The sequence below is a fragment of the Marmota flaviventris genome, chromosome 3, assembly GCF_047511675.1.
Source record: "Marmota flaviventris isolate mMarFla1 chromosome 3, mMarFla1.hap1, whole genome shotgun sequence".
Taxonomy (NCBI): Eukaryota; Metazoa; Chordata; class Mammalia; order Rodentia; family Sciuridae; genus Marmota; species Marmota flaviventris.
Window position 1 is genome coordinate 54,236,032 of NC_092500.1, and position 19,180 is coordinate 54,255,211.

Below are 19,180 nucleotides of genomic sequence, written 5' to 3' on the forward strand. Positions count from 1 at the left end.
AGCAAATGAAAATGCTTCAAATGTTCACACATATATTTGGCATCCTGGATCCTTGAATGTGGTGAACTAAAATCAAATTCAAGGTTTGTATGCTTTATATACTGTACAGGTTCTGACTCTGGAACATGCAAATGCCATTGCTCTTATAACAAGTTACCTTCTGAGAAAAGCTGTAAGGCTATGGTGAATTCCATCAGGAACACACAAAGAAAGTTAACAGACCTACCTTTATAGCCAATTGTCAATTAATGATTTAAAGGCTAGTATATGAAAAAAAAACTCTCATCTAAGCTTGATGCAGTTATTACTATGGATACAGAATACTACTAAGTATGTCCTTATATTACAATAATTGGGAGAGCTAAAACTTGCCAAATTACCAAAAAATGGGGTAGAGAAAAACAGGCAGCAAAAATTTAGTTTTGGACCAACACCAGATTAAAGACAGCATCTTACAGCATGTAAAGAAAAATTTGCATATCTAAGATTCCAATATCAGTAAAAAATACTTACATGTAACTGAAAAATGATTTTAGAATGTAGTGTGAAATCTAGAACCTGTTTCCATAGTGGCAATAAGATGAACATAATAGACTGGATATTTAATGATACTAAAAAAGGAAATGACTTATCAAGATTGTTTCTTGTATCATGATTTGGTTTTTTAATAGGCCCACATTGATTACCAGGGATAGATTTGAAAATTTGGTTTTCCAGCACTACTGCAGTATTTACGCCATATTGATACTGCAGCTAAAACATTATAGTAGTATATATGGCAGCCTAATGCACATGAACTAGATTATCCAAAAACTAAGTTCATAGTTTCCTTGCAGTATAATCAGAGCAAAATAAATGACCAACATCCACAAATTTAACATTTGTCATCAACTCACATCCAAAAAATTAAAGAAAACATAATTCATCAAAACAGCAGCAAACTTAAAAGGGATTTATTTGTGATTTCCTATATATATTTAGCTTGTAAATACAAGACTGTAAATGTATTATGAGACAATTTCTGTTAAAGTTTTCATTGTGTTTCACTTCAAGTACTGCACAAGTTAAAATCTGATAAAGGATTTACATTCGGTTATCTGAAACTCCCCATCTCAGACTTGTTTTAATGTGGTGGGTAACTTCGTTTCCATAGATACCACCAGCAGGAAGTCTCTCTTTTATGGCTTCTAGGACTTTCATTAATTAGTGTGCATACAGTTTTCATTTTCTATATCATTGTCATTATCATTGCTATCTTCATCACTTTCTAATGGGATGCCTGTGGCAGCTGAAGCACCTTTAGTTTCTCGGTCAAGAGGAAAAAAGCCAGTTCCACTGAAAGTGTCTTGTCTCTGGTAGAAGAGTACATATGCTGCCTTGGACTGTCAAAACAAATAAAGGGTGTTAAAATGGTCACAATTCTTAAAGAACACATTAACTATAGTATGAGTATTTTACCTGGTATCAATTTGTTAACGAGGCCCAAATCAAATAGAAAAAAACCACACATGGTTCAAATGGAAGTTACTAAAATTAAGTAAATATGATTTCTACATGTAAAGGAAAAATGCTTAGATTAAAATTTTTTTCTGTTATTTGGATTAAGAAATAAACACAACTATAGAATAGATTAACCTAGTTACTCTAACATGAAATAGAATTCTATGTCTTCCTTCCTTTTTTCTCTAAGGAAAAGGTGAGCTTTTTATCTAATAGTTGTTTCATCCCATGTTTGCTCTATAGTCCAACTTCTTCTACTGTATTAAGGACATTTTCCATCAATTACCACTGTGTCTTTCTGTGTGTGTGTATGGTGGGGGTATGCTTGTGGTGCTGCTGGGGATTCAACCCAGGGCCTCCTCATGAGTACTAGGTAAGCACTCTATTGCTGAGCATCCCCTCCACCCAATCACTACGTATCTTTTTATTTTATTTGGTACCGGGATTTAACCCTGAGGTACTTAACCACTGAGTCACATTCCTAGCCCACTTTATTTTTTGTTTTGAGACAGGGTCTTGTTAAATTGCTGAGACTGGCTTTGAACTGGTGATTCTCCTGCCTCAACCTCCCAAGCTACTGGGATTACAGGTGTGTGCCACCACGCCCCACTCATTGTATATTTTAATGAGTCTTTATCTTCTAGAACTTTTCTCTTTGGCATTAAAGAATACTTAAGTTTTTTTTCATCATAAATCCCCTACCATTCTACCTCCCTTCTAGATGCCACATACTTCTTTCTTCCTTACAACTAGGCTGATAGGGTAGTCTATACCCATAACTCACTCTCAACATAAACTCAATTCAATGTAATCTAACTTTTGCCCAAACCATTTTAATAAATTGACTTTCACTGGGTCAATAACCTCTGAACAACAACGTAAATGGCGAATTTCTCTATAGTATTTAATGTCCTACCTACTACTTTTCCCTTCATCAATTTTTGGCTTCTGTGATACCAGTTCTCTTTAGATCTTCTACTATCTCTTCAGGTTTCTTCTCAGACTATTCTGTGGCTTCATTAAATCCTAACCTTTATGTTTTGCACTCAGCTCAACTCTCTTTCTCAATTTGTATCCTCTCACTAGATAACTAATTCAAGCTTTTGGCTTCAATTTCTACCTAAGGCTGACAACTCAAATTTATAATTTAAACCAGCTATCAACTCTGAACTCCTCAAATTTATAATTTAAACCAGTTATCACCCTCTGAACTCATCTTATTAATACAACTACCTAGTAGAAATTTCTACAAGATAACTATCATATAGGTAATTCAAACTACACAGCAAATTTTCTTCCTAAATTCCCAATCTCGGTTAATGTTAAAGTAAGAGACACCTTCAACTTTCCCCTCCTGCATCTCTACATCATTATTTATAAAATTTTATTTATTTTATACTGTAAATCTCTCTCAAATTCACTCTCCCCTTGTCTGTACTGGCACTACCACTAATTTGATTAAGTTAATTGTGACAGCCTTCTGTATGGACTTTCTACTTTCTCTACTCAGTGCTTTAAATCTAAATGCTCTTGTAGAGAAGTTAAGATAAAAATTTAATAATGTCACTCTACTGCTTAACAATCATCTAATGGTTTCAGTCTTTTTTCTTTTTCTTTGGTACCAGGGATTGTGAGCTCAGGGGTATATAACCAAGGAGCCACATCCCCTGCCCTTTTCAGTTTTTATTTTGAGACAGGGTGTTGCTAATTGAGACAAACCTTGCTAATTTCAGAGGCTGGCTTTGAACTCATGATCCTCCTGCTTCAGCCTCCCAAGCCACTGGGATAACAGATGTGTACCACACCACACCTGGCTGGCTTTTCAGTCTTTAAAGAAACATTTAAACAACTGGGATGCTGATTTTCTTCAAGACTTAAATTTATCTCTAGCCTAATTACTTCCCCATATTCCTACAAGAACATTTTGTGCCCTTAAAACATCCTGCCCTCATGTCTCCTTTCTTTTGCAGTATTGTTCTTTTTGCTTAGAACCCCCCCCTTTGCTTCCTTAATTTACTCATTTGTATTAGTAGACTCAGGTCAAACAACACTTTCACTATGAGGATTTCCTTAGTCTTATTTGCTTAAACTCCAAATCTGAGTTGAGACATCTATCTCAGGTGTAACCATAGTAAAATATTTAATGGAACTTATAACACAATTATTAACTTGGATAGTTGTCTTATTTTTTTATAGGTACTGGGGATTGTACACTGGGGTGCTTTACCACTGAGCTCCAACCCCAGCACATTTTAAATTTTTTATTCTGAGATAGTGTCTAGCTAAATTGCTAGGCCTGGCCTTGAACTTTCGATCCTACTGCCTCAGCCTCCTGAATAGTTGGTGTTACAGGTGTGCACTACCCAGAAGAGATATAGCTGTCTTTTAATGCTGCTTATAATAGAGTCCCTCATATAAAAGACACCACATCCATAAGTAAGGTATTCAAATACTGGTGATGTTTGCACAACAAATCACCTAGAGATGCATTTCTTAGAATGTATCCCTGTTAAGTGACCCACGATTGTGTGTATGTACACACACACACAAAGAACCATCATTATTAAATGCATGGCAAAATCAAATTCATGTAGTGTATATAAATAAGATAAATTACTTGAAAGGGAGATTAGGGCAATAATGTTAAAGAGACTTTGAAGGATGGGATGTTGGCCATTTTAGGATATTTGGGCTAGGAGATAAAAGAGAACAGAAAAAAATTGAGGACAAAAGAATGAGGAGTTTAAGTATAAATTGGAAATGTTAACTTAGGCACACACCATAGAATGACATTTTGGTCAATGATGGAAAGCATATATGATGGTTATCACGTAAGATTATAATATAGTCTAAGTGTGTAGTAGGCTATATAATCTATGTTTGTGTAAGAATAATCTATGCTATTTGTACAACAAATCACCTAACAATGCATTCTCAAAATGTGTTCCTATTTTAAGTGATATATGACTGTACACACACACACACACACACACACACACACACACACGGGGAAGGAGAGAAAAAGGGAAGAGAGAAACAAACATTTCAGTGCTATTCATGCAAGGACAGAATAAAACTATGCCAATAATTGGGCTCAGAAATTTATCAATTTGCTTTTATAAACTGAAGACTTTAAAGCATCAAAAACTAAAAAGTTAGTCTTTGCCCTCAGGGAATATACTTTAATCTGGGAAATAAAGTAAGTTAGTTTTTCTCACATCAACAGAAAGCCTTTTGAATAATACTATCATATGAGCAAATACAATATTTCTCACTCTTCGTAGTATTCTAACAATGGGTAAAATTTATAGAGCTGCAAAATTTATAGAAAAATAAACCCTTATTAAACAATTTTTAACTTTCTTCTAAAAACACACTAGTCATTTTCCATCTCAACATCTGAAAATCTGCTCAGATGTAAAACACAACAAATGTGGATGATAAATGAATGCCAACGTAAACAGATGTAACATTCTTATTTTTCTACTAGTCACAGAATACCAGAGTAACAAGCATACAAAAGGAGTTAATCTTTTAAAAATTATATTGTTTAAAAGAAGTTAATAATTTTTAAAAGATTATGTCATTTTGAACTTAAATGTCTAATTGTCTTAGGCTTTAAAGATCATAGGTATGGTAAGGCATTTAAAGGATTTTGACTTTTAAGTAGTCAATATCTAAAATGGTAAGAGCTGACCTACTTTTTAGAGGAAAACTAATTTTCATTAGAAACTCCATTGTACAAGTTACATGAAAAATTTTCAGACTGCATTTTGTGCTTTTGTTATGGGCAAATTTGAAGACAAGTGTCCATTTAGGGTACAATTTTATGTTTCTTTAAATCAGAGCAAGTGTCTCTTAGCTACTAGGCATACTAGAATATATACAATAGTGTTCCATGGGCCCCTTTTATTAATTTGCCTTTTTTCTTGTGGTGGGGCAGTGTACAAGATAGGGATTGAACCCATACATGCTAACTAAGCATGTCCTCTACCAATGAACTACACCATCATCCCTTCCATTTTGCGAATTCTTATCCATAAAAACAGTTGATCCCACAATTTTTGGGAAATATATAATATACTTACCACAATTTGGTCTTCAGATGCAGTGGAGACACTACTGTCATCAAAATAGTACCATTTTCCATCATCTTTATTTTTTGCAAAAGCAGTATCTAATGAGAAAATAAAATCACTTTTATGACTAAAATGATCTAGGGAATTCTCAAAACTCTATAATCATCTACGCAATAGCTTAAACTCGTAACAATATTTACTAAGCACCTACCATGTGAAATAAATGTCTCATATTTTGACTGCTGTTTGTTTCCCCTCCCAAAAATCAACCATGAAAAAAGCTGTAAGAGGGAAGTGAGAGTCAAACTTAAAAAAACAAAACAAAACAAAAAAACCTGGCTAGAGGCAGCAATAAGAAGACAGATTAAAAGAATGTTTTTAAATTCCACATATGGGACAACCATTGCCTGATTCTTTGTCAGAGATTATATTATCAGTAATACTCAGGTCTCCTGAATCAAAGGCATGATGTTGTTTACAAGACTTGTACAACTTGCTGGATTAACAAAACATTTGACAACTAGTGTGGCAATACTCATTCATGTACTCTGATAAAAAACTAGTTTTGCAAAGAGTTGAGGAAAACAGCCATGCACTGAATAGCTTCCTTTGAGTACAGCCTCTCCCAATTTTTCCCCTTCCAATTACCTAGGACTTTTGACAAACAACTTCTGTACATGTTGTATTCTGTCCTATATCTTTTCTTAAATCTAAGCAAACTCTTTGCTGGATGAAGCATATTGTGTGTTGTGTTTGTTAATCTGAATTCAAGACCACTGTGAAGCAAAACATATTCTCAGGCTGAGTAAAAAGACAAGATTGAACAATCTTGTGAATTATATAAGAGACAAATCTCCAACAAAAGTTAGCCAATTAGAGGATTGAATCAAAAGAAAGCTAGAGCAGCACTTGTAATATCCGAGATAAAGACAAGAAAGAATGCCAAATCCCAGTAAAAGGAACTACACAGAGAGAAGAGCTAACCATTGTAAAAATGAATATAACTATTAATGCAAAACAACCAATAAAACTATTAGGAGAAACAGACCAAATCAACACTTTAAATAGGAGTCTTGATAAATTTCTCTCAGAATAGAATGAACATAAAAAAATAATCATACAGTGTAATGATTTGGGCACAACTGTCAAAACTATTTAGAAACATAAGGGGCCTGGGGTTGTAGCTCAGTGGTAGAGCCCTTGCCTAGCATATGTGAGGCATTGGGTTTGATCCTCAGCACCACATAAAAATACATAAAGTAAAGGCATTGTGTCTATATACAACCAAAAAAAATATTTAAAAGAAGAAACATACGGATTTATGTCTCAATAGGTAACATATGTTTTTTTCAAATGTATGAAAATTTAAAGAAACCATGTATTAGGCTACTGTCAAAGCTTCAAACTCTTAAAGATTAATATAGACAAAGCTCCCAACTGTTACAAAAAACCCCCCATGTACTTGAAAATTAAGCAAATAATTAAATGACCCTGGGCTAGCAGAAAATCAAAAGGAAATTTAAAAAGTCACAGTATTAAAAGATAATAAAAATGCTACATTTCAAAATCCATCACCAAGACCTAAAGCAATATTAGTAGGAAGTTTATAGTTTTAATTATAGCTTTCAATATAGTTTCAAAAACAATGGAAAGCAAAAAGTTAAGCGGTCAACCCAAGAAGTTAGAAAAATAGCAACATAAAATGACAGCCAATTACCTAGGACCTCTGTTAAACAGTTTTTGTCCATGTTATGTTGTTTCTTTTCCTATATGTGTTCTTTCTTTCTTTTTTGTGATGCTGGGGATTTAACTCAGGGCCTTGTGCATGCAAGGCAAGCACTCTACCAACTGAGTTATATCTCCAGCCTCTATATATGTTCTTAAATTTAAGTAAGCTCTGCCATTGTGTATTTTGAGTTTGTTAATCTGAACCAAAGTAACAAGAAGAAAACTGTCATCAAGGTAAAAATGAAATGAGACAATAAGTACAATTAACAAATTAATAAGATGAAAAGCGAACTTTCGGAAGAATTGATAAAAAAAAGAAAAGAATGAAAAAAAGGGACAAAAACATAGCATAAAAGTATTATAAACCATTCTGAAGTATATTGGAAAACCTAGATGAAAAGGATACAGAAGAAGAGTATGGCATCCTATCTGTTTTACGGCTATAATTTTGATTTCAAAGTCAAATAACAATATAAAAAATTATAAGACCACTGAACTTATGAAATTTTAACAATCTTAATTAGTTAATGAAATTCTACTGTGTATCAAAAACCACAAAAAGACAAGTAGGATCATCCCAAGAATGCAAAGATCGTTCAATAGAAAAACCTATCAAGTGGAGGAGAGGGTGGATTTGTTAGTTTCAACATGGAAAGAAATCTGGCAGTATTTAAATACTCATTTAAACCTGGCAGTTTCATCTGAGTACACAGTTCAAAGAAATTTTCATGTAACAGACCAGAAACAATAATATTTACCAGTCTCAAAGGCAAGTTGGATATCCACCATATGGTGAATGTAAACCATGAGTAGTGAGGAGCAATGGACAAAATAGATAACAAAAGTATAAAGAAAACAAGCAAGATCTGCTGAGATCTGTAGTACAGTACCAATTACAAAAGTGAGCAAATATGCATGGTTTATAGCACATGCATTAAACATGTTACAAAGAGAAGGGAAAAACAATGGAGAAGAGGAACCCCAAATGGACCAGTAACACTTCTTCCAGTGCCTTCAACTGACAATGAGGAGTATGATTAACTCAATCCTTTCTTTTCAGATTTAAAAGGGTTCAAAAGCTGATTCATTCATTAATCAATATTGCATAACTATTATATGAAAGACCCATCTGACATTTTACCAGACGTAATAAATACCTTAAGGAAAAAAAAATCAATAGTTATTCGAACATCATCATCAGGTTAAAATATAAACTGTCAACTTACAGTGTCCACCTCCCATCCCTCCATAATGGTTGGAAACAGCAATCAAATTATAGCGGCAAGGACCTGCATTTGGATTAATTAAGAATTCCGACATATCCAAGTCACTGTTTTTTTAAAGAGAAATGAAGTTAGTGTTATGTTTTCCCTAAATATAATAAATTCATTTTTTTTCTTTGAAATGCAATGAATTCTATTCCCTTCTGCCAGTGTTGCCTCTCTCCATATTTTTCACCAAAGAAATTATCAAGAGTCAAGTAACTCATTATCATTTCGATCCAATGAATTGTTTTTATTTAATCAACTAATTTATTTATTTTGGTACTGGGGATTGAGCATCAGGGACACTCACTCAACCACTGAGCCACATCCCCAGCCTTATTTTGTATTTTATTTAGAGACAGGGTCTCACTGGGTTGCCTAGTGCCTCACCATTGCTGAGGTTGACTTTGAACTCGTGATTCTCTTGCCTCAGCCTCCCGAGCCACTTGGATTACAGGCGTGTGCCACCATGTCCAGCTTTTTATTTTAAAATAATTTTTAGGAATGATTTATATAGCAAAAAAATAAAGGGAGAGTGAAAAACAACTTTCTTATGAGTTTTTAAAAATTAAGCTAGACACTAGAACATCAAGAATGTCTATAATCCCAGCTACTCAGATGCTGAGGCGGGATTGCAAATTTGAGGTCTGCCTCAGCAACTGAGTGAGATTCTGACTCAAAATAAAAAATAACAAGGACTGAGGATGTAGCTCACCTAAGTTCAATTCCCAGTATCTATCAATCAAGTCAACTGAAGACCATTTTTATTCCACATTTTCCTGATTTTGATAACCTATAGACCAGAAATGGGCAGCACTCTTTGAATGCAATTGACTGTTCATAATCATATATGCATGAACTTGGAACACACCATCTTATAAATAGTTTATTATTGTTGTTCTTACATTTGCATCATTTCTGGTTGTTGTTCTTATACTCACATCATTAAAAAGCAACAACTCTACTGGGAGTGTAGCTCAGTTGGTAGAGCACTCCCCTAGCATGTGTAAGACCCTGGGTTCTAACCCCAGCACCCCCGCCCTGCAAAAGCAATAATTCTAACTTCCAAATATACCTATATTAGAATCTAGTTTTCTTGCATTTACATTGTCAAAATGCTATATTCTTGAAAATTTTAATGGCTCACAATTTTGATAAATAACCTTTTTCTTCCTGCTCAATAAATGGAATGAATAATTAATATTTTCAGTTTTTTAAAATCACCTATATCCTTTCCAGTCCCTTTTGTATACACACCTGCCTTCAGCATTTGTCCACTTACTAACTGATTCAAGTAAGTTTTGGTGCACAAATATCATAAAATATGAAAGAATACTGTCACATGTTCTTTTTTGCAATACAGGATAATGCCAAGCTCTTTATTACAAAATATTGTGTGATGAAGTCCTTCCTGCTGCATGACTAAATGAATGAGAATACAATGTTCCCTTTTTTGTCCTGAATTCTTAACTGTGTTTAGTAAAAGCTAAAAAACAAACAAACAAACAAAAAGAGACTATGAAGATGGTTTCCAGACTTTGTTATACCTTTTTACAAGTATGATGTCATACCATGCAACAAGAAAAACTGAAGGATAAATGCATATAGGGATAATTTATTTCATTATTAAATCAACATTCTAAGCAATTCCATTTTTCTATTTTTATAATATTTTAGTCATTTAAAAAATTTAGGAATAATTGATGAATAATGATAAAATGAATCCTAGGAAAAACAAAATTGCTAAGTCCATAAAAAATCTTATAATTATAAATGGGGTCAATGAACACATAAGGTAATGCAAGACACAGTGAGTTATATTTATTTAAAAAGAAAATATTCACTTTTGTTTTTGGAAAAATCTCTAGGAATAAAAATTGTGAAATATCAACCCTTAAAATGGTTATATCTACTCAAAAATAAATTCAAATCTTTTACTAAGATACAATGACAAAAAGCATCAAAATAAGTTTGAAAAAAGTTAGAATGCTCAATGTTTATTAAGTACAACTTAACTTACTTGATAGGAAAATCAACTAAAGTATCCAATTTATCTCTCATGTAACGACTGTATGAAAATCGCTTGAGATGTACCACAAGTACTGGAGGAAGGGACCATAAATCCAATTTCTTTGTGGCTTGCTGATGTTCTTTACAATTTGGACAATACCTAAAACCAAAAAGAAATATTTAAAAGTTTGACAGAGGTATAAATGGCTAGCTCCATTAACAAAAATAACAAGCCAAAACCCAAGGGTGGTGGTGGGGAACCCTATATTTTCAGTGAGCAATTATTTTAGGAGTAATATATACCAGTCTAACAGCAACTCCTCTTTATTTTCAATACATTTTTTAAATAAGTCTAACCATTATAAACTAATACGCAAATAAATATTCAAATAAATGATGAGGGCTAGGTTACTTACATTTCAGTATGCTAAAAAAGATATGAACCATGTAACATAATATTACAAATGTGTGTTGAGACATAGGTATCAGAAAAATCTCAAAACTTTGGACTTTAATGGAATGATATCACAAAATAATTTCCCTAAAAAGCTTTTTCCAACACAGCTGAAACTTCTTAGGAAAAAGGTAATTATAAATAGTAAAATGACTATTAGGGAAAATATAGTAATGAGATTAAAGCTAATGATGGGATAATACTTTTGGAGATATTCCCATCCCTTTTAATAGACTATTACATTACAGAAATTTATAGCAATAAGAATATTTAGTAATCATTTTTTCAACTTGATGTACCACATACTTCAGAATAAAGCCTTAAAGAAAATAATTAGAAACAATTATTTAACTTTGTCTCTTACCAGGGATCTTCAGCACCTAACTTTTCTTTTGTTGTGAAAAGTTCAATACAGTCTTTTAATTTCACAAAGGGTTTTTTAGGAGGTTTATATTCCACGCTTTCATGTTTTTCAAAATCCTAAAGAGAAGTATTTCTTGAGTTAAGAGAACAAATGAAACAAAACTCATTTTAGTGATACCATCTTACTATGAATAATAATGAAAACTCCTAAACTTTCAAGAGAATCATAAAACTTATTTCAGCTGAGATTTTTATCATACTTTTTAATAACTCCTAAATGACCTTCTATAATTAAAACATGTCAACAAAAAGCATGTTCAAAACCCCTCTAGTTGAAAAAAAGTTTGTGACCAAATTTTTAATGGCAAAATATAAACTAATTTCAAGGAAGCAGAAAGTGTACAAAAGAGTGTGATTAACTCTAGCAATTAGAATAAAGTAAGCCAAGAAAAGGTAAAGAAGCAGTGTTTGAGTGATAACTTACCTCGGCAGCATTTTCATCAAAATATCTTTTTTTCAATTCAGGATCCCAATCCAAAGCAAGAAAAGATCTTTCTAAGGTGAAAAACATTTTTTTTCTTTAAAATTCAATGTGTTTTACAACTAAAATTTTTATATTTTAACATTAGGGTATATATAAAAATAAACAAGGAGCAATTTTTTCTACTTGCACAGATGATTAGGACAAATAACTGTTTCCAAGCCTTTAACAATGTGAGATCAAAAGACAAAAAGATACAAAGCTGAAGCATGAAGTTAAACCCTGCTTTAGTAAACACTTGCATGTTTTAGTGTACCTGGATATTAAGGCCTTTTATTTAACATTTTAAAATAGATAAATGGTATTTTTCATGGTTGGGCTGAATTTCATGGTTTTTATAGTTTAAAAACTCCACTTACTGAAATTTGATGCTCAAGTCATTTTTCACAAAAAATACTTACCATCTAGCCTAAGCTGCCTATCATCAAATCTTATATGTCTTGTATCGTCTTTGATGTAGTTGATATCGGTATTGCCTAAGTTGTTGAACTGGAATGTAAACAATCGTTTTTTGTGTCCCGTGAGTTGACCTTTGCAAGTTTCCTCAGTACATAATCCATTTTCAGAATCATTATCTCCTCCAACTGAATCTTCTGACTGACTATTTTCATTCTCTGAGGGAAGTTCTTGATCCTGGCTGGATTCATCATCTGGTTCATCTGTTTCCATTTCACCTAGTTTTAGATATTAGAGATCTTTAAATAAATCCAGTGTTAACATTTCTGAAATAATTATTTTACCTAGATTTACAGATGGTTTGTTTTTAGTTCCTTAATATCCATTTTTTAAACTTTTTCTCTGAGGCAATAATCCAAGTGAAACATTTTAATAATTTAACAGGAAAGTCTTACTTGGTGAACCTTCTTCATGTATGCCATTTGGGCCATTCCCATTAATATTTTGGTCTTTACAGCAATGCAGGGATCCTTCAGTTTCTTCAGTTTCAGTAGATATTTTGACATATCGGCTTAATAAAATCAGAAATCAAACAAGTTCAATTCTACAGAGATCTAAAAACTATTTTCCACTCTACCAATAAAATGGAGCTTTTCAATGCAATAACAGTGGTTATTTGGTAGATTTAAAAATAAATTAAAACTCAAAGCTTACAATTCCATAAGTAGAATTAATTGTGTTTTATTTGTCTTTATAAAAAGAATATTTTCTTACTTCTATAGTGTTATATCTGTCTTTTATACATTAAAGTTTGTGGCAAATAATTTCTCAACTTTAAAGTATTATAAGATTCCCATTTAAATGATATATATGTTATTGCTAAGAAAGCTTGCTTTTATATAATGTGAACATTTTTAATAATATTTTTTGTGGCACTAGTGATCAAAATGAGGATAATATGATCTTTATGTATGAGTCATGAAACTACAATAATTAGGTATACAAGAAATAATACTGAACATGTCAACTATAAAAAAATTAAAAAGGATCAAATGGTGTTTATGATTACCTTATATAATTCAAATCAAGATTTTTAGGAAGGCAAAAAATGGACTATACATTGTGAATATTTACTCTTTTAAGACAATTAGTACGAGTTCTTGAGCTAGTAGTATGCACAAAGATATGAGACTTTGCCATTTGTTATGATTCCAGAGTGTACACATGTATCACAGTTATTGATAATACTGGGTTTAAAATAACCTCAGTAATGCATTTTTTCATGATCATGAAAGTAGATGACTGTAACCTGATTTTTAAATTGCTACCTGTCTAAACAAAGTTGAGATAATGTTCAATTACATTCTGGTAGTTCCTTGCATGTTTACTTTTTTTACCTGTATTTCATTCCCATGCTTATTTTATTGAAGTAGAATTGTCTGGCACTTACCACATTCTCAAAAGGAGAAGATTATAGAGTTTATCTTCAGTATTGTTTCGTGGGACAGCCATAAGAAAAGGTTGACCAAAAAGTGAAGAACCAGTATGGTGGGTATAACTTGAGTGTCTGAATTTTTCTCTTAGGCAAACAGGAATAATCACATGTTCTGTATCTTCTGTCCTATTGATGTTAATTTCAAACCTATAAGAACACAATGGACCATAAACTCTCAAAAATCTTGTTATTTCTTTTGATTATTTTCAAGTAATACTCTGCACAATAAATTTCATACTTACACATAAATATCATCCCGTTCCATAATACTACTAAGGTTTTCATCCATAGGGAATATTCTGTGAAATCTATGATTGTATATATCAGTAACTATCATCTAAAAGGAAATAAATTTCTATTAAGCTGGTTTTTTAACACCGAGAAACTAAACACCAATTTAAATTCTTCAATCCCAGAAACATCTTACCTTATCTGCCGGTACTCCTGACAAAGTAGACAATGCTGTGCAAAGATCTAGTATATTTCCAATTTTGGGGACAACCACTTTGTACTAAAAAACAACAACAAAAAAAACTGTAATGAACTTATTATACTGGGAAAAAAAAACACTGAGTAGATGAGACTGACCTCATGATTGTTTTCTTACATTCATTTGGTATTCAGCATTTGGCTTATAATGTCTACCTCCAATCTTGCCATTACCCTAGGAGATAATGTCCATATAGATGATTCATCCCACCCCTTATTTTTCCTCAGTTTCTCAATTCAAAGATCTATCCTTGCATTCAAGTACAGTCAACTTCCTGGACCTTGTCGCCACCTGAATCTGCTTTGCTTCTGATACCTTAAACTCTAGCAGGTTATTGTCTAACTACCACTACCTGCTTCACCTGGAAACATATTCTTACCTATTCTTATCTTTTATAGAGATTTCTAGTCCTTATGACACTCAGATTTTCTCCCTACTGTCTTCATGCACTTCCATCCCGACCCCATATTCTTCATCAATTCAATCATTCCATTATAAAACCTTTAACCTCTATTACTCAGTTCCACTCTTGCTGAACTTTCTCAAAGCAGTTCAGATAAGCTGCAGAAAACTCCCCAACTTCAGATGCCAGTGAACTTCAAATCCACAGTCTCAACTGATCCTTAACACTGCCCAGAAACAATTCTCTGAATCTTATTTGCTGTTTTTCTCATTTCAATTACTATTTAAAATATTCACCATTACTTAGGCCTCCTATTTCACTGTATCTCCCTTCAGAAGAACATCTATTTTACTAAGAAAATGGAAGCTGCCAAAGTGGTAAAAATCTGTAACTTCTAGTTCCCTTAAAAAATTACTTGAGGACATATAGGTTTTTTTTTTTCCTTTCCTGTCTCTTGCAATACAAGTTAAGTGTTTTTCTTCCCATTAAGGGAGAACCCTAGTTTATATGCTCTGAATTCTATCCTCTGCTAAGACCTAAATCTAGCAACTAGACTTTCTTATTATCTTGACTTTTTTGCATAAGCACTGGAATACAATAAACATCTCAAAAAACAAAACAAAAATAAAAATAGTCCTTCATTGCTTTCCCTTATTTCCCCTGCTTTATAAATGACTTTATTAACAATATTCTACACTGACTATTATAACTTCCTTATCTCCCATTCACTTCTCAACCCATTTTCTGGCTTTTGTCTTCACCCCTTTATTTAACCTATTGCCAACATTACCAAAACTACTACACAACTCACTCTTTATCAGACTCTATTTTATTGATCTCTCTGTAGAATGACTGCTGACCACGCCAATCTTTAAAAATCTTTCTTTCCTTATGTAACACTACTTCTTAATTCTTTTCTATTGCTGTGATAATATTGTCTTAGAAGCTCTTCCATATTCTTTTTTTTAATTAAAATTTTTTTGTAGTTGTAGATAGACAGAATGCCTTTATTTTTATATGGTGCTGAGAATTGAACCCAGTGCCTCATGCATGCTAGGCAAGCGTTCTGCCACTAAGCTACAGTCCAGCCCCTCCATATTGTTCTTTAAAATTTTGTTCTTCGACCTCTCCTTGATTCTATATACACTTTTTAGACTAATGACAATATATCTCCATTTGCTTTGGCCAGTCCTGGATTAGACTCTTATCCTAGTATAATTATTAACAAAGGCCCTTTTTATTTTCAGGAGAGTTCTAGTTTAGATGATAAATCAGAGTCACTCTAGTCTTAAGTGATCTCATCCTTTTAAACCACCGACTACCATTCTCAAAGAGCTCACTACTCAATTTAAATCTTAATCACAGTCTTTCTCCTCCAGTGTGAATACATAAATTTAATGCCTATCAGATTACCACCATCTAAATATTCCTTCTGCATCTTGAAGTCAATGTATCCAACACTAATAGGTTATGTTATTATGTTTAATACTAAAAAGGTTTCTTCTTAGACTTATTCTTCTTATACATCCCATTAAAACAAAGAGCACCATTAAGCTCTCAATTCTCTAGTCCAGGAAACGTGAAATCATCTTTGAATACATCTACACATTTTCACTTCCTACATTCAAACTAGTTTTACAATCAAACTGACATACTGACACAACTTCAAGCCCTTGTCAACTGAACACTGCAAAAGCCTCTTATCTGTGGTCTTCATAGTTCTGATCTAAGTCTTTCCTATCTAATCTATGTGCTAGCCAGATTCTTATTTCTCAAACACAAATATAGCCATATAATCTCTATGCTTTTAAAGGTTTTTTAATAACCTTTAAAAGCTTTCCTAGCTTTAGGAAGAAGTCCAAATTTCCTATCATGGTATCAAACATCTTTGTGATACTCACTGGTAAAGTTCCTGCTTACCATATTTTTAGCTACTTATAAATTTTAAAAGTAGGGCCATGACTTCTTTTGTCTTCAGGCCTTGTACATGCCAATTTCTTGGCCTATAATATCTTCATTTCCAGCTGCTACCTACTTAAAATCTAATCATTCTTCATGATTCATCACACGTATATCAGTTTGTGCAGATTATTCTTTCCGTGAGCTCCTGTGGTACTGTCATACTACTTCTCACACTCTATGACTTCTTCTTAAGAAGTAGGATTAGAAACACTTTCATATTTCCAACCCCTTAGAGTATGAGAGCAACATATAATACATCCTCAATATGATTACTAATATAACCTAAATCAACTTCAGTAACAGGATGTTAGCTAATTTCACTTCCTTACCAGCTGATTAAACCATAGTGTTAATGAGGATATCGCTTTGTATGGAAGCTGTGTTTAAGAGGAAAAAAATGACAACAACAACAAAAATACCACCCCCATCCCTCTAAAAAAGAACATAAACAACACCCAAATCCAATTCCTGTGTTGATGGTGGACCTAACTCCCACAATTAATATTCTTGGTCACCAAGTGAGTAAAAAAGTAACTCAATGAAATTCACAATGCTGGAAAAATGATTTAAAGCCAAATTACAGAAGAACATTCACCATATACCTTAAGGGCTAATGTGTAGCTTTAATGTAACCTGTCACTATATAACAGATTATTTTATAATATTAGCCTGGAAAAGTATTGTCTTTAACAAATGTGCTGAACATAAATAAAACATCTACATTTTTGTTGTTGTTGTAATACATTTTTACTAATTTTTCATATTCTTTTGCTCCATTGGCATGTATTTGCAAAGTTACAAGCTAGTGAGGTAATGGTATAGTTTAACACTGATAGAACTGAAAATAATGTAGACAATTCTGCATTTACAAACAAATGAATAAGAGAGTACCTAAAGAAAATATATTATTATCAAGTATGAACACAAAAAAAAGTGTAAAAAGTAAAAGCAGGTCTTTGTTGGTCCTGCTTATAGATAAGGGTAAGTTCTCAGCACTACTTAACAAAATACTGATATAAAGTCACTAGATTTGATTAGTTCATGAAGGAAACATAAAGAAGCAGAAAAAAAAGGGTGAAATTTATATATGGGATTGTATTATTTGTTACAACTAGACTTCAGTTACCTTGAATGAAAGAACTATTTTTCAGAATGTTGTAAATATCCTTTTCTTGTTAAGAGTAAACTCAATTTCCTGCCTGAGTGGTAAAATCATAATTTTGTTCAGAGCATAACTTTCATATAGATTTTGTGACTATTAGGCACCAAACAAAGTTGAGCTACCTGGCTGGAACTCTAAGGATTTAGAGAAAACAATATTCTGAAGTAGGACCATATCTGCCTTGTTTAGTGAACAAAAACTTTATACTGTTTGTGCCTAATACAGCATTGTGAATACTTTTTTTTTGGTGGGGAGGGATTCTGAGGACTGAACTCAGGGGTACTTTAACACTGAGCTACATTATCAGCCTTTAAAATTTTTTTCTAAGTTGTTCAGGGCCTTGCTAAACTGCTAAAAAGCTGGTCTTGAACTTGAGTCCTCCTATCTCAGCCTCCTAGAGTTGCTGGAATTACAGGTGTGTATCACCATGCCTTGCTTGTATACTGTTGCATTAACATACACAAATTAAGCATCGAAAGCAAGATTTGTAAGTCTCCTATCTTCAAATAACTTATGGTCTAGGGAAGAAAAACAAGAGCAAATAAAGGTCAAAATAAAATTTGCTAAGTGCTGTTAAGAGAATTTAGGGGAGGTAGGAAGAGAAAGGAAATACTTTCGATGGGAGGGGTCAAGTCTCAGAAAAGCACTGATAAAGAAGGGAGAAAATATAGGATTTTATTCACAAAATAGAAAATAGTCCAATTATAACACTACACTATGCAATCAAGCAAACATGATCATTAATGCCTACTACCAGTGATTTTGCATAGGATAAACAATATGTGATAAAATAAAGTATTAAAGATTAGAACATTACTGAATCAAATATTTTAATCTAACTAAATTTCCATTTCTCACTTTTGTAAGCTAATATTCTTCAACACTGTAAAACAATGTCTGTTTTCTTTGATGAGAAAAAGTCTTTGAGAATACCTTTTACATGACATCCTTCATCCTTTCAAGATTCTAAAAATTATACTAATTTCCAAAGTGTTAAGCTTATAGTACATTTACACTACACAAACATTATTACTAAACTGTGCTTTAGGATTCAACACTAATTTTTAATTTACATATAGTACTAGAGATTAAATCCAGGGCCTTGCACATGTTTGTCAAGTGCTTTACCACTGAGCTACATCCCCAGTCCTTTTCAAAACTTTATTTTGAGACAGGGTCTTCCAAGTTGCCCAGGCTGACCTTGAACTTATAATCCTCTTGCCTCAGCTTCCTAAATTGCACACACCACCAGGCCCAGCTTCAAAACTAATTTTATATAGTACTCAACACTATAATATTTGATAAAAAGTAACAATGTACAGAAAATAATCA

At 32.8% G+C, this 19,180-nt stretch overlaps 1 protein-coding gene across 3 annotated transcripts in view; it reads right to left on the reverse strand.

The window, feature by feature from the left end:
• Positions 1-921: 921 nt before the first annotated feature.
• Positions 922-19,180, reverse strand: part of Usp15 (ubiquitin specific peptidase 15) — a 122,470-nt gene continuing 104,211 nt past the window's right edge. For all 3 annotated transcript variants that reach the window (XM_027925817.3, XM_027925808.3, XM_027925824.3), the window contains 11 exons: positions 14,259-14,342; positions 14,074-14,168; positions 13,787-13,978; positions 12,792-12,907; positions 12,342-12,614; positions 11,884-11,954; positions 11,401-11,516; positions 10,593-10,742; positions 8,534-8,637; positions 5,589-5,677; positions 922-1,382 (listed from right to left, as the gene is read on the reverse strand). In XM_027925817.3, coding sequence (XP_027781618.1) covers positions 1,200-1,382; positions 5,589-5,677; positions 8,534-8,637; positions 10,593-10,742; positions 11,401-11,516; positions 11,884-11,954; positions 12,342-12,614; positions 12,792-12,907; positions 13,787-13,978; positions 14,074-14,168; positions 14,259-14,342 — 1,473 coding nt within the window. In that variant the 3' untranslated portion in view covers positions 922-1,199. The remainder of the gene's footprint in view (positions 1,383-5,588; positions 5,678-8,533; positions 8,638-10,592; positions 10,743-11,400; positions 11,517-11,883; positions 11,955-12,341; positions 12,615-12,791; positions 12,908-13,786; positions 13,979-14,073; positions 14,169-14,258; positions 14,343-19,180) is intronic.